Source organism: Triticum aestivum, chromosome 4A (genome assembly GCF_018294505.1).
Source record: "Triticum aestivum cultivar Chinese Spring chromosome 4A, IWGSC CS RefSeq v2.1, whole genome shotgun sequence".
In the NCBI taxonomy this organism is placed as follows: Eukaryota; Viridiplantae; Streptophyta; class Magnoliopsida; order Poales; family Poaceae; genus Triticum; species Triticum aestivum.
This window is the reverse complement of record NC_057803.1, coordinates 92,788,978-92,804,962: the sequence shown is the minus strand read 5'-3', so window position 1 is coordinate 92,804,962 and position 15,985 is coordinate 92,788,978. Positions and strand designations below refer to the sequence as shown.

Sequence of the window (15,985 nt, the reverse complement as noted above, 5' to 3'; positions counted from 1 at the left end):
TTGTAGAGCTATCATATGTCTCCCGTCATTTATTTCTCATCGACCTGATATCTGCTACCTTTACACTGTACTAATTGTGCACACACTTCACCCATACTCACACTATTGTTTTTTTATGCATGGGTATTTCAGACTCTGACGCAGTGTTGATGAATGCAGAAAAGAAAAGACAGAAGTCACTCCAGTGTAATTCGAAGATAAGCACTAAGCGTTTCAGCGCTCTAATGGGTGCAGTGTCAGCAGTTGGAGACAGTAAACATAGCTCTGCAGTTGATGATCTCAATTGCCACACACAACCATCCCAGGTGCTTGCTTTAACTTCGCGCTGTCAAATGTGGTTGCATGTTGCATATGGTGTCTAGCTTGTATTGCTTCCAATTTGGTTAAATTGCATCTGCTTACTTTACACATTATACCTTTGATAATGACATGTCTTCCTGTTTTTGATACATACTACATATGTCTATTAACCATGTTCGTACATCAAACTAATGCTCTTTTGTATCCCTCATCAATCACTTATGATGAGACAATCACCCGAGTGGGTTAGTGTGAGACGCCCTACTTGTTTAAAGAGTGCAGTGTCATCCTCCCCACATGATTCTCAAGAAACAGCAAGGCTAAATGAAGATAGTCAACGTAGCTCTCTAGTTGATCACCGCAATTCCCCCACACCACCATCGAAGGTGCTTGCTCTTACTTGGCAGTGTGACATGTGCTTGCATGTTGCATATGGTGTCTACCTTGTAATGCTTCTAATTAGGGTAAATTGCATCTGCTTAGTTAACACATTATACCTGTGAATATGACATGCCTTCCTGTTTTTGGTACATACTACGTCTTTCTATTAACCATGTTCTTACATCAAACTACTTTTCTTGTGTATCCCTCATCAATGCTCCTAATTTGTTAAATTGCATCTCCTTAGCTTACACATTATACATGTGAATATGACATGCCTTCTTGTTTTTGGTACATACTACATCTGCCTATCACACCATGTTCTTACGTCAAACTAATGTTCTTGTGTATCCTGCGTCTATCGCTTATGATGAGACAGTCACGCGCGTGGGTTAATATGAGACGCAATACTCTTATAAAGAATACAATTTCATCCTCTCCACATGATTCTCAAGAAACAGCAAGCCTAAATGAAGATATTGAACGTAGCTCTGTACCTGAAGACCGCACTTCCCCTACACCACCATCACAGGTGCTTGCTCTAACTTCGCAGTGTGATATGTGGTTGCATGTTGCATACGGTGTCTAGCTTGTCATGCTTCTAATTAGGGTAAATTGCATCTGCTTAGTTTACACACTATACCTGTGAATATGACATGCGTTCCTATTTTTGGTACACACTACATCTATGTGTTAACCTTGTTCTTACATGAAACTACCTCTCTTCTGTATCCTGCATCAATCACTTACGATGAGTCACCTTTATTCGTTGCATATTGCATATTATTTCTAGCCTGTTGCCATGTATTGCTTCTAATTTGGTCAAATACATTTGTTAGGGCACCCTTTTAATTTGGTAGAGTGATATTGGTTTCATCTTTCATATGGTTTCTAGCTTGCATCGATTCTAACAAGTTCAAGCACCTTGTGCTTAGTTTACACTTTATACATCATACATGTCAATATGTCACGCCATCCAGTTTTTCATACATATTCCATCCTCCTATCATGCAGCTGCCTTACATGAAAGTAGTGTTCGTCAGTATCATGCATCAGTGAGTTCTGAAGAGCAAATTTTATTCCTTTTTCTTGTGGGTTTGACTTGACAAGGCAAAATCAAGAAAGAGGAAGGAAAAGAGTAAGGAAGGCGATGATGGTGGTCCTCTACAGCAACGTAAACGGAGCATCTGTACCGATTCTCCTTGTACGGATAGTGCATTACAAGGTCCAAGTCTCCGCTCCCCTACTCCACCATCCAAGGTGCTTGCTCTAACTTGGCAGTGTGATATCTGGTTGCATGCTGCATATGGTGTCTAGCTCGTATTACTCCTAATTAGTGTAAACTGCATCTGCTTAGCTTACACATGATACATGTGAATATGACACGCTTTCCTATTTTTGGTACATACTATATCTGTCTATCACACCATGTTCTTACATGAAACTACTCTTCTTCTGTATCCTGCATCAGTCACTTATGATGGGACACCTTTAAGTTGGTAGTGTGATATTGGTTTGCGTCTTGAATATAATTTCTAGCATGTATTGCTTCTAGTTTGATGAATGCCACCTATGACGAGACAATTTTAACTTGGCAGAGTGATATTGATTGCACCTTCCATATGGTGTCTTGCAGTGTTTCTAATTTGTTGAAGTGCCTTCTGCTTAGTTACCACATCATAGGTGTGAATATGTCAAGCCGTCCATTTTTTCGTACATATTCCATCCTCGTATCATGACTTTGCCTTTCATCAGAGTAGTGTTCGTCAGTATCATGCATGAATGAGTTCTGAAGAGCGAATGATATTCCTTTTTCCTGTCGGTATGACCTCACAATGCAAAATCAATAAAGCTGAAGGAAATTGGCAAGGCATTGGATGATGGTGGTCCTTCCGAGCAACTGAAACGGAGGTTCTCTACAGATTCTACTCTGCCATCCTCCCAACAAGATTCGCAAGACAACGCAAGGCTAGACAGTCAACGTAGTTGTGTAGATGACGAGCACATCTCCCCTACTCCACCATCATAGGTGCTTGCTCTAACTTGGCACTATTATATGTGATTGCATGTTGCGTATGATGTCTAGCTTGTATTGCTTCTAACTTTGTTGAATTGCATCTTCTTACTTTACACATAATGCTTGTGAATATGACATGTGTTCTGTTTCTACATCAGACTACTATTCTTGCATATCCCGCATCGGTCACTTATGATAAGGCACCTTTAAGTCGCCACTTTGATATTGGTTGTGTCTTGCATATGATTTCTAGCATGTACTGCTTCTAATTTGTTGAAACGCCATACAGTTTGAACTTGGCAGAGTGATATTGGTTGCATCTTTCATATGGTGTCTAGCTTGCAGTGCTTCTAATTTGTTAAAATGCCTTCTGCTTAGTTACCACATCATAGGTGTGAATATGTCACACCATCCTGTTTTTCATACATATTCCATCCTCGCATCATGTGTTTGCCTTTCATCCGAGTAGTGTTTGTCAGTATCATGCATGAATGAGTTCTGAAGAGCGAATTTTATTCTTTTTTCTTATCGGTTTGACTTCACAATGCAAAATCATTACAGCTGAAGGAAATTAGTCCGACAGTGGATGATGGTGGTCCTCGGAGCAACTCAAATAGGGGGTCTCTATAGATTCTACTCCGCCATCCTCCCAACAAGATTCGCAAGACAACACAAGGCTGGACAGTCAACGTAGTTGTGTAGATGATGAGCACATCTCCCCTACTCCACCATCACAGGTGCTTGCTCTAACTTGACACTATTATATGTGGTTGCATGTTGCGTATGATTTCTAGCTTGTATTGCTTCTAACTTGAATTGCATCTGCTTACTTTACACATAATGCCTATGAATATGACACGTGTTCCTGTTTCTAGAACATACGTGTACATGATGAGCACATCTCCCCTACTCCACCATCATAGGTGCTTGCTCTTACTTGGAACTGTTATACGTGGTTGTGTTTTCCGTATGATGTCTAGTTTTTATTGCTTCTGATTATGTTGAATTGCATCTGCGTAGCTTACAACTTATACATGCAACGATCACTTACCCATAAGACACATTTAACTTGGGATTGTGATGTAGGTTGCATCTTGCATTGTCTTCTAGCTTGTACTGCTTCTAATTTCTTGAAATGGCACTTACGACGAGACACTTTTTACCTGATAGAGTGATATTGGTTGCATGTTCATATGGTGCCTAGCTTTCATTTCTTCTAATTTCATTGAAATGCCTTCCGCTTACTGTTTTTTCATACATATTCCATCCTCCTATCGTACGTGTGAACATGAAACGCTGTCTTTTTTGTATATATTCCATCCTCCTATCCTGCGCTTGCCTTACATCAAAGTAGTGTTTGTCTGTATCATGCATCAACCAGTTATGTAGAGCTAATTTTATTCATCTTCTTGTGGTTTTGACTTCATAAGGCAATATCAGAAAATAGGAAGGAAAAGAGTAAGTTAGAGGATGTTGGTGGTCCTCTGCACCGACGCAAACAGAGACTCTCTAGATTTGCCACTGCTACTGCTAATGAAGTTGAAGTCCCAAGTCTACATGATGAGTTCATCTCCCGTACTCCACCATCGCAGGTGCTTGCTCTAAGTTGACAGTGTGATAATTGGTTTCATGTTGCATATGTTGTCTAGCATGTATTTCTTCTATTTTGGTTAAATTGCACCTACTGAGTTTATACGTTATACATGTGCATATGACATGGCTTTCTGTGTCTAGAATACACTACATCTATCTATCATACCATGTTCTTACATCAAAGTATTGTTGTTGTGTATCCCGCATCAGTCACTCATGATTGGACGCTTTTAACATGGTCGTTTGATAGTGGTTGCATCTTGCATTGATTTCTACGTTGTACTGCTTCTAATTTTCCGAATTGCCACTTATGACAAGACACTTTTAACTTGGCAGAGTAATATTGGTTGCATCTTTCATATGGTGTCTAGCTTGCATTACTTCTATTTTCTTGAAAATCTTTCTGCTTAGTTTGCACATCGTAGCTGTGAACATGTCATGCCGTCCTGATTTTCTTACATATTCCATCCTCATATAGTTGTCTTACATCAAAGTATTGCTTGTCTGTATCATGCATCAATGAGTTCTGAAGAGTGATTTTATTCTTTTGTGTTGTGGGTACAGCTTGACATGGCAAAGTCAAAAAAGAGCAAGGAAAATAATATAGTAGGGAGTGATGTTACTCGTCGGGTGAAACGGAAAAGGTTCTGCCGTCGAGATTCTGCTGGTACTTATAGTGCAGTAGAAGGTCCAAGTCCACCGGCTAAATCTACAAACACAGTATCACCTGCTCCACCAACTGCAGCATCCGCTTCAACTATACCAGCATCTCAACTAGTTACTCTTTTGTTTGCTCTGGAACTGGCCAGTTCCCAAGCTGCCTTCACACCTAACACTACTTCCGAAGCACTGCTGACACAATAGGACTTGGCAAGATCAGATGAACCTCATGAGCATCAACACCAAGACGGTACCTGACCGAGTCAAGTTGCAGTTGCATGCTCCTTTATATGTACTCTCACAGTTTGATGTACACTAACACTTTCCATATTCGTTGTTGAACTAGCACCACGGCGCAAGCGGAAACAGACATCAGGGATAATGCTTGACAGATTAACAAAATCTAAAGGAGGAAGAATGGAGATCCATTTTGAGGCAGGTTTAAAAAGGCCACGTGATGCTACAGAGTCAGCCAAGTTAGTATCAGAGGCAGCCGTTGCCGTTAGGTGTCATGCACGTATCCTCCCAACGTGGATCCAGTACAGGAATGAGAAAGACAATACCCAGTTTAACACCTTCCTTGACCATTTATCCGTAAGTAATGTTATTCATCGCAATTAGTAATATTGTCTTGCTCTGTCCCATACTTTCTAGCTTCCTCCTAATAAGATTCACATTCTTTTTTCAACAGATGAGGTTCAAGTTGGATCCGAAAGATGATGCAACTAAACAAGCATGCACCCATGTTTTTCAGTCTACTCTGCGACAATATCGGTACCACCTTAGAAAATCTCACTTTGAAGGCAAGGCTAACAATGAAATCGCCCAAACATCTCTAGTGGAATATATTACAGATGAAGACTGGACAGCCCTCGTTAAACACTGGTCTGATCCAAAGTATCAGGTAGGCTATATGTATTTGATCAGACCACATATTGAACTTGTATTTGTGTATGTGCCTTACAAGTGTATCTTCTTCTAGGCTAACTGTTTGAAGAACAAAACCAACCGTTCTAAAGTGAAATTCCAACAGACAACAGGATCTCGTAGCTATATTGCACACTGTGAGGCTCTTGTAAATAGCTGATACTTCCTTCTTTTTTGTGCCATATTATCGTATCTATATTGACTTGTTCCAAATACATAGGAAAGCTCGTGCGGACCAAAAAGAACCTGAACCGAATGCAGTGCAAATCTTCAAGGATTGCCACACCAGCAAGATGAAGGGCATGAGCACACCAGTTCAAGCCGCTGTTGTAAGTCCTTACTCCTCCTGCCTTGAACTGATTGGTATTATGATGTGTTCATTTAACTACTTGGTTTGCAGCCAATGTCAGTTACTCTATTCACTTTTATTCATAGTTGTCTTAACGTATCATTTCACCTTACATGGTTTAAAAAAGATGAAGGATATTCTTTTGGTCTTGATCTGTAATCTAGTTGTTATGTTCACGTGCACACAATGATAAAATAGCATGTTTGTTTTATATTTGTTTGCCCATGATATGAATGATGTCATACTATGTTCATCCTACTTTAAACCATGTCTTTTTATCCTTAGATGTCAACGAATGTGAGGAAATAGACAATATAGTAGGCATGCTACATGGACATATGTTCCGAAAGTGATTTTATTATGTAGTTGGCACTACAATACATGCTAATGTATTACAGTAGTTCACCAAAATAAGTTATGTATAAACATTTAACCTACTTTGTTTGTTTTTGTCTCATTAGTAACTTATCTGGTACACTAATCTACAAGTTTAAACTTTTAGGAAGCTATGGAACAAATGATTGAACAGCCACAACCACCTGAAGGTGACGAGGCTACTACAGGCACAATGTCACCTCTTGCTGCAGTGCGTCAATATCTCTCCACTAACAGTGCAAAAAGCACCTTCCTGCGTAATTCTGGGTTGGTTGTCAAGGTAACCTCGTCCAAATCGCCTACTGAACAAAATCTTCCTGCTAGACGGAGTGATATATCTGTGCTCCAGACACAAGTCCAATCCCTAATGGATGTTGTTTCGGAAACAAGAATAGTGGTTGAGAAATGTCGTCAAGATATGAATGGTTTTGAAACCAAACTATCAGACATTCGCTTCGTTGTTCAAGAGCAATGGCGGAAAAAGGTGGAGATCGTGCTGCTCCATCAGATTCTACAGCCTGAAACATTAGCACTCACGTCAAATGATCTGTGCTTCTATACATCTGATGGTGCTTTTATCTGGAAGGACTGTAAACTTTATGCCAACAGGCCTTTTGTTGTATGGTTGGAATTTATTTTTTTGTGATACAACATTTATGATGCTGCCTCAGGCTGCAGTAATTATGGCGCTATTTTTGTATAGTGTAGGTTTATCTTAGTAATGTATTCGGCCGAAAGCTTTGTAGGTGCCCAACATGCCAACATTCGTCGGGCCCATTCCAATTGGGCTAAAAACGATTACGGACCGAAATTGGCATGTAGCCCACTAAAAATATTTGGGCCTAAATCAGCATAAGCTTTCGTATTGTTCTGGTAGGCTTGTGCCCATAGTGGGCCTTTAACAGGCATAAACATAATTTGGGCCCTCAGTAAAAATAGGCCGTTTATAGGTGTAAATATCTCGAGCCCATAAAAAACATGGGCCTTTAATAGACCGAAAGTGAGATTGGGCCTTGATTGTGCCAAATAACCCACTGGACTTAGCAGGCTGAAATGGTGGCCCATTTACGATGCGAATCTTTGACAGGCCGAAATTCGGACGGGCCGTAAATGCGCTGACCTAACACACGGGCCTTTAACATGCCAGAACTTCGGTCGGGCTAGATTATCGTCATTTTTATATGGGCCATTAATGGGCCCGATATGACGTTGGGCCACATATGGCCCATGGTTTACGTCCGGCGTTAACAGGCCGAAAATGACAATAGGCCGAAAGTGGCCCAAAGCTATAGTGGGCCTCTAACAGGCCGAATGTCAGACATGGCCGAATATGACCCAAATCCATCACGGTCGTTTATGGGCCGAAAGTTTTGATGGCTTGTAAATGGGCCCAAATGAAGCCGGACCTTTAATAGGCCGGAAATACACCGGGCCGTAATTTGGCCCAATTACTTAGCGGACTATTAACGAGCCAGAAGTGACCATGGGCCGCGTTGATGACAAGTTTAGGATAGGCTGTTGACGAGCCGATTTAACAGAGAATGTTGGGCCTTTAGCTGGGCCGGCCCATTGTGGTCCGCAAAATCTTGTGGGCCTTTAGCTGGGCCGACCAATTATGGTCTACAAAATCATGTGGGCCTTTAGCTGGGCCGGCCCATTATGGTCCGCTAAATTTTGTGGGCCTTTAGCTGGGCTGGCCCATTATGGTCCGCTAAATCTTATGGGCCTTCGGTTGGGCCGGCCCATTTAAACTTTGTGGGCCACTTTTGGGCCGGTCCACGTGTCAACATATCATAGGCCCATCTCGACCGTTGGATGAGTGACACATGTGCCAACGCGGAGCTGACACGTGGATCCGTCAGCCAATGAGAATTTTACACGTGGAAAATCGGCATTGGTCGTGGCTATTAACGGGTTATCGGATCCAAAATCTGACCTGATAGCTTAACGGCGTTCCGTTACGGTGGATGCCATGCGTCGGTCACCCTTGACGAAAGCACTTCTGTGACGCGCGATTTATCGTCATGGAAGTGGACACTTCCGTGATGATAATTTTGGCAATGTCATGGAACACTTCTACGACAGCACAGGTATGACTATCTTGATTATGTCATAAATTTGTCATGGATGTACATGCATGACAGAAAAGGCGACCTACTATGACAAACACGTATCATCACGGAAGTCTATTTTTTTGTAGTGTGGAGGAGTACGGCGATGTCGTCCCCGAGCTTCTTGAGGACGGTGAACTTGTTGGTGGTGGCAACGATCATCTAGTCCAACTGAGAGTCGTAGTTGGCGTCGAGGGCGGCCATCCACCAGCCGGTCGCGAACACTGTCTGGAGGCGATCCTCGGCGCCATGCCGTAGGCCGGCGTCGTGGACCATCTGGCACAGCCGCTTGCCGCTCGCGCGCATCACCGCCATGGGTTTGGAGTGAGCACTTTTGCGCTTAGTGCAGGTGCTTAGGCAAATGCTTAGGTGCGTACGATGTGGTAGATGCATTGGAATGGAGGGGTGCCTTTATATGTGTGCAAACTATATTGCATTCACATCGTGCAGCCTCTTTTCCCGGTCCTCCTCCCATCACTTCCCTCATGCATGCACGATGCTAATTGAAGGTGGATGCATCATTGGCCGTTCAACATCCCGGGAACCGCTACCCCTCCCTCGTCTACATTAAAGCCGTATCGGGAACTGCAGCGCCCGCTGTCAAATCGGATAGTACTGCATCGCCCGCTGCACGCCCGACTGAACACGCCTCCTCGCCTCCATCAAACCCCTCCGTTAAAACCGCATGCAAACCGAGAAACCTACTCTGGCCACACGTCCGTTCATGAGTGGGCTGGAATTAAATGCAACACCGACCGAGCACCTCCCATCCGCCCTTAGTTTAAACGAGGCCAGACGCCGGCCAAGCTCCTACCGTCCGCCCTCTTTTTAAACGAGGCTAGACAGACAGCGGGCAAGAATCGCACCCCTCCTCCGCTCCCCCATCTCCTCCTTCACCATTTTCTCCACTCTTCTGATGGCTTCCGAGGAGCCGTTCTCCGGCATACTTCCCGGCTGGGTGGCCCGCTGAGTCCTCCGGATATGGGTGAGGCCGCTTGGTGCTTCATCAACCTCGCTTTGCCCGACGGAGCCAGTTGCCGCCCCAATCCGGCGCGTGGTTCAGCAACTCGCCGCTCTAGTTCAGCTCGATGAGGAGTGGCGAGTTGCTCCACACCGGTACGGCGGTGAGCATGCTGGTACGGGCATCGTCGTTGTTGTGTCGTACTGCGCCACCAGTGTCTGCGGTGGTCGTGCCTCCCGTGTCTGTGGGCGCGCCTCCCATGCCTACGGCAACGCCATGCAGGCAGAGACAGAAGCCGGGTGTGTGGGGAGCGACGAGTCGGTGGCCAGCTTCTCCGTATCCGCCACCATCATCAAGGAGAAGTAAAACACGGGAGGCCGCTGCCACTTGGGTCCCATGAAGGCCACCGATGAGGCGACGATTGCGCATTCAGGTGGTTTCTTTGCTGCTTCATCTCTTCCGAGGACCTTCGTCGACCCCGCAAGTGTCTGCCGGACATGAGGAAGACAAAGGTATCCGCAGGCGGCCATTTAGATTAGGTGCTCCCTCTCCGGCTGGCGGGAAATATTTGTTCTAAGAATGGATAAATTGGATGTATCTATAACTAAAATAAGTCTAGATACATCCATTTTTAGGACAAGTATTTCCGGACGGAGGAGTATTAATTATACCAAGAGAGCCGGATTAGCAGCGCTTAGTTCATGTAAATGTAATGAAATCCATCATGTTTATATGAAGATCCAGCTTTTTTATACGAAATCCTGCATGCTTATATGAAAATAGTCCGTGTTTGCACGAATTTCATCTGGTTAGTTAGAGTTGTGAAAATGTATGCCGCTCGTGTTTGATGTCGTCCTCCGCTGAAGGAAGCGGGAGGAAATTTGCCGGCTACCATTGGAGATGCTCTTATGCTGGAAATAATAGAGTCACATCCAATCCATTTGAGTTAATTGCGTGTATGATTCTCCCTCTATAAAAAGTTAATTGCATATACATTGTACATATGACTTTCAGGGTGGCTACAGCTTCGTACAAAAAGTTAAAAAGAAACAAGTACATCCTTAATCTTGTAATCTAAGTACTCTATGGGTTCCACTGTCAGTACAGTAGTTAAAGAAGTATATATTAAATAAGTAATATATAATATAAAAATCTAAAGTTAAAGACATAATTCGAACTCTGGTCATCGCGTTGCGAGCATCCGGCGCTAACCAGTCCAGCACATTTTTGTTGCAGACCATGCTGGAGATATATCTCCATGTCTACTCTTTATACTCCATCCGTTCCTAACTATTTGTCTTTTTCAGATTTCAAATGGACTACCACATACGGATGTGTATGTAGACATATTTTATGAGTGTAGATTCACTCATTTTTCTCTGTATGTAGTCACTTGTTGAAATCTCTAAAAAGATAAATATTTAGGAATGGAGGGAGTAGAAAACAGAGTTGGTGATGATGGTGTGCGTGCCATCCTGCAATATAGGTCATCGGATTTATATCTAACGGATAGGAAGGAAACTGTGGCAATTTTGCAAAAAGATACACACACCCCTCTACACGTTTGCAAATAAGGCCTTCCCTCGTTCATCCTTTTCTCTACTCTTACTAGCAATGTGCCTGTGCGTTGCAACGGATCCAAAATATAATAATACATGTTCACAAACTTGAGAGAAAAACACTCTAGTTTGGTGTATATATCACTAAAAATATACTCGTATTAGGTTTCACTCAAAATATATTCCTTGTGGCTGTTTTGATGAGGTGGGGGAGGGATGTGGTTGGTTTCAATATACTAAGGGGTTTCTGCAAATTGGAGCAGAGAAGTGGGGTCTTGTTGCAAAAAGGCACGACTTACATCATAGTCATTAGATGCGGATCTGATGGTCAGAAATGATGGATGGCAGACACACCATCATCACCAACTGAGTCTTTTATAGGAGTAGAGATAAAAAACAGAGTTGGTGATGATGGTGTGCCTGCCATCCTGCAATATAGGCCGTCCGATTTATATCTGACGGATAGGAAGGAAACTATGGAAATTTTGCAAAATGATACCCACACCCCTCTCCACATTCGCAAATAAGGCCTTCCCTCATTCATCCTTTTCTCTCACAAGATAAACTACTCATATAAATGCATCTTGATGTTCCATGCAATGCATGGGCATCTTGCTAGTCTCTCACAAGATAAACTACTCATACAAATGCATCTTGATGTTCCGTGCAACGCACAGGCATCTAGCTAGTTTCTTTTAAAATAGTTACTGCGATAATTGGGTTGAAGTGATATATTTTATGTCTGCCCTGAATGATTTTAGATTCACTAGTAGTAACAAAGAAAAGGTTGTCTTGTTAATTAACAGAAAACAGGGTGAAAACTATCACATGAGGCCAACAAAAACAAAGCAAATTGGTTTCAGCGTCATCGTCACTACAACTGTACGCGCGTGAGAAGTCTACATATCGAGGGGCCTACGGAGAAAAGACGTATCGAGTGTGTCTGAGTGAGGCACAGAGACACAATGTTTGAGAGAGAAACCAATTGATAGATACAGATCAGATCGAGTTTTCACCCTTCTGCTGTCATTGTTGGGGTTGGGGTCGGGGTGGGGATGGGGAGGGAGAGAAAGACGTATTGAGAGTGTGCGCGGTATGCACAGAGGCACAACTAGTGAGTGCATGTATCTCTGTGTGTTTGAAATAGGAGTAGATAGATTACTATCTATGAGTTTGGTCTTCATCTGAAACAATGCGGAATAGTTTCACAACTCACGCCACCCGGAACACCATAGCGTAATGGTGTGTCCGAACGTCGTAATCGTACTTTACTAGATATGGTGCGATCTATGATGTCTCTTACTGATTTACCGCTATCGTTTTCGGGTTATGCTTTAGAGACGGCTGCATTCACATTAAATAGGGCACCATCTAAATCTGTTGAGATGACACCTTATGAACTATGGTTTGGTAAGAAACCCAAGTTATCGTTTCTTAAAGTTTGGGGCTGCGATGCTTATGTGAAAAAGCTTCAACCTGATAAGCTCGAACCCAAATCGGAGAAATGTGTCTTCATAGAACACCCAAAGGAGACTGTTGGGTGCACCTTCTATCACAGATCCGAAGGCAAGATATTCATTGCTAAGAATGGATCCTTTCTAGAGAAGGAGTTTCTCTCGAAAGAAGTGAGTGGGAGGAAAGTAGAACTTGACGAGGTAATTGTACCTTCTCCCTTATTGGAAAGTAGTTCATCACTGAAATCAGTTCTGGTGATTCCTACACCAGTAAGTGGGGAAGCTAATGATGATGAACATGAAACTTCTGATCAAGTTACTACCGAACCTCATAGGTCAACCAGAGTAAGATCCGCACCAGAGTGGTACGGTAATCCTGTTATGGAAGTCATGTTACTTCACCATGACGAACCTACGAACTATGAGGAAGCGATAATGAGCCCAGATTCCTCAAAATGGCTTGAGGCCATGAAATCTGAGATGGGATCCATGTATGAGAACAAAGTGTGGATTTTGGTTGACTTGCCCGATGATCGGCAGGCCATAGAAAATAAATGGATCTTCAAGAAGAAGACTGACGCTGACGGTAATATTACTGTCTACAAATCTCGACTTGTTGCAAAAGGTTTTTGACAAGTTCAAGGAGTTCACTACGATGAGACCTTCTCACCCGTAGCGATGCTTAAGTCCGTCCGAATCATGTTAGCAATTGCCGCATTTTATGATTATGAAATTTGGCAAATGGATGTCAAAACTGCATTCCTTAAGGCCTCGTTTGGTAGGAGAGGATCGAGGGGGTTTTGAAGGCAATTTCCTCGTGTGGCCCAGAAACCCCGCAAAACCGTGAGGGCCCATTTGGTACACGGGTATTCAATGGCCCAACCCCCTTCGACCCCCTCTTACACCCTCCTTTCCACGCGGTACATAACCCTCAAGGGGGGGCTCGCGGATTTGGGAGGGACGACACCACGCCGCCGCCGCCTGCTCACCGCACCGCCGCTCGATTCCTCCTCAACATGTCGTCGAACGACATCTCTACGCCGGCGTACCTCCTCCGCCATACTGGCCTTCTCCTCGGTGGTAAGCCCTCGCCTCGCCTCCCCTCCTCTCCCCTCGTCGTCTAGGGTTCTTTAATCCGCCCTGCCATGGTTGTCGCCTCATCTTCCCCGGCGAGCTCGCCAAGCACGACGTCTTCGAGGGCACCAAAGCCATCACCAAGTTCACCTCCTCTTAGATTGTGTCCCCTGTATCTAGTAGCAGGTTACTGTTGGTTTAGTGATTCACTGTCGACTCTGAATCTTGATGTGAACTGCAAGTAGTGGCAATGCTTGATGTGGTTATCTGCAAGTAGTAGTGGTAATGCTTGATGTGAACTGCCGAATCGGTGCCAATGCTTTGTTGGTTTGTTGGCTGCATGCTCATCACGGCCCGATTGGCCATGCTGCTGTATGCACTAGAGCGCGAGCGTTAATTGCTGCAGTGCCTGCGGCTTGACGCGTGTGAGGGGCGAGATGGGCTACCCTAGATTAGTAAGAAAACGACAAGAATACCAAGCCATTCTATTTGGTGCTCAGTAGCTGATATTGTTCCTTCTGAGTTTTTTTGGGTCCATAGTTGTCTAGTGTGTATGTGTAGCCTCTAATCTTTGAGTTGTCTTTTCCATGCGAAGCCGGGCTACTCAAGTGAGTTCACTGGGATTGAATTTGGCGAAGCACAACTTGTCCAAATCAAGGTATGTATTTATGGTTTTCCTCCTTGCATACTTGGATTTCCAGTATAATAATGTTCCCCGTGATTGTTGTTCCTATTTGCAATACATGTCCATGTTTCCTATTTGTATTATTGTATCGTCTGTAAAGTGCTACTCTGCTTTTGAGTTGTAGATAATCAGTGGTGGACTATGGGCCAGCAAAGGTGCGTCTTATATTATGGATCTCCAGAACCTGGGGCGTTCAGCTGAGAAAATTCTAGAGGTTAATGGTGATAAGTTCAATGTTTTGGCATCTAAGTTTTTGTCAACTTGGGTTGGTCCTGGAGCTAGAAGGAGTAAGATTATATTTCAAACTTGGAATGGAGACAAAGAATTTGAACCACGGTTAGAGAATGTAGCTGACGCAATTGTTACTGCAATCATTCCAGGGGTACCGGAATTGAAGACAACTGGAGAGGGTTATGTGCATCATCCTTTATCTGCTAAAGAATCAATTAAAGCAGCGGTTCCATACTTATCCAGAAAGTGGTACTCTCGTGCTGCCTTATTTTGGAGGAACATAAAGCAGGTTTCAGATAATGCCCTCCAACTAATGGTAAGAAGTTTGATCAGTGTCATAAACTCTTTGCATTTGTAGCTCCTTTCCAAAATTTTCTTCTACTGCTGGTCTTTGAAGGATCATGTTTGCAAGTAACAGAAGTGCTAGGTACTATTAAAAAACTGTTAGGTGATTCAGTTTGTTGTATGAGGAGCACATCTGGACATGCAAGCTAGCAATATCATTTGATTGATAAAAGGGATACTTATTAAGATAATTTTCCATGCTGAATCCCATTAAGCGAGATCTTGATTTTATGTTTTGGAGTTGCTCATTCATGACTGGTGTTGTACTGATATTTGTTTCTCGTTTATTAGTCATGCATATATTCTAACTAGGGGTTGATCTTTTCTTCCCATATATGAATGACAGGTCAGATCGAACTGGGATGACTTTCTCCACCTCATTAAGGATCTTCAATTACCAAGCATGGATCATCTTCTTTCGAACATTGGTAATGTTTTCACTTTGCTGCGAAATGGCCACATTCTCTGGTTCTTCCTCCTATAATGGTGCATGTAGAAATTTTAATAACTCTGTCTAGTGGTTGCTAAACTTCGACAGCAAGAAGCATTGTTGGCTTCTTATTTGGTTGGTGGAGATTTCTTGTTTTCCTCTATTCATGTACTGTAGATTATTATGCTGACAGAGGATGTAGCACTTACCGAGATCCAGTGATCAGTCCACGTATTTCCCTGAGTACCATCCCTGAGTGATCCAGTGATCCCAGCGATGTATAAATATGTTTTGCCTGAGTACCTAGTCCATTATGTTTTGCTTAGTATGTGAATCATGTCGATGTATAAATATAAATATTTAAAACATACTTTATAATGTATACAATCCTTCCTCTGATGCACAATGTGGACATGCTCCCCGACCATTGCTGCTGGGAGCTTGATGGCATCTTGCCGCGTGTCCTTCCCTTTTAATGTTGCTCCTTAGAGATCTACACCGCCTTGTATTATCATTTCGGACCAGTGATTGTT

At 43.2% G+C, this 15,985-nt stretch overlaps 1 protein-coding gene across 1 annotated transcript; it reads left to right on the top strand.

The window, feature by feature from the left end:
- Positions 1 to 14,198: 14,198 nt before the first annotated feature.
- LOC123083744 (membralin-like protein At1g60995) lies at positions 14,199 to 15,506 on the top strand. The gene is made up of 5 exons (XM_044505688.1): positions 14,199 to 14,216; positions 14,357 to 14,419; positions 14,571 to 14,733; positions 14,827 to 14,993; positions 15,369 to 15,506. Exons 1-5 carry the CDS (start codon positions 14,199 to 14,201, stop codon positions 15,504 to 15,506), a joined length of 549 nt encoding a protein of 182 aa, XP_044361623.1.
- The last annotated feature ends 479 nt before the right edge of the window (positions 15,507 to 15,985 follow it).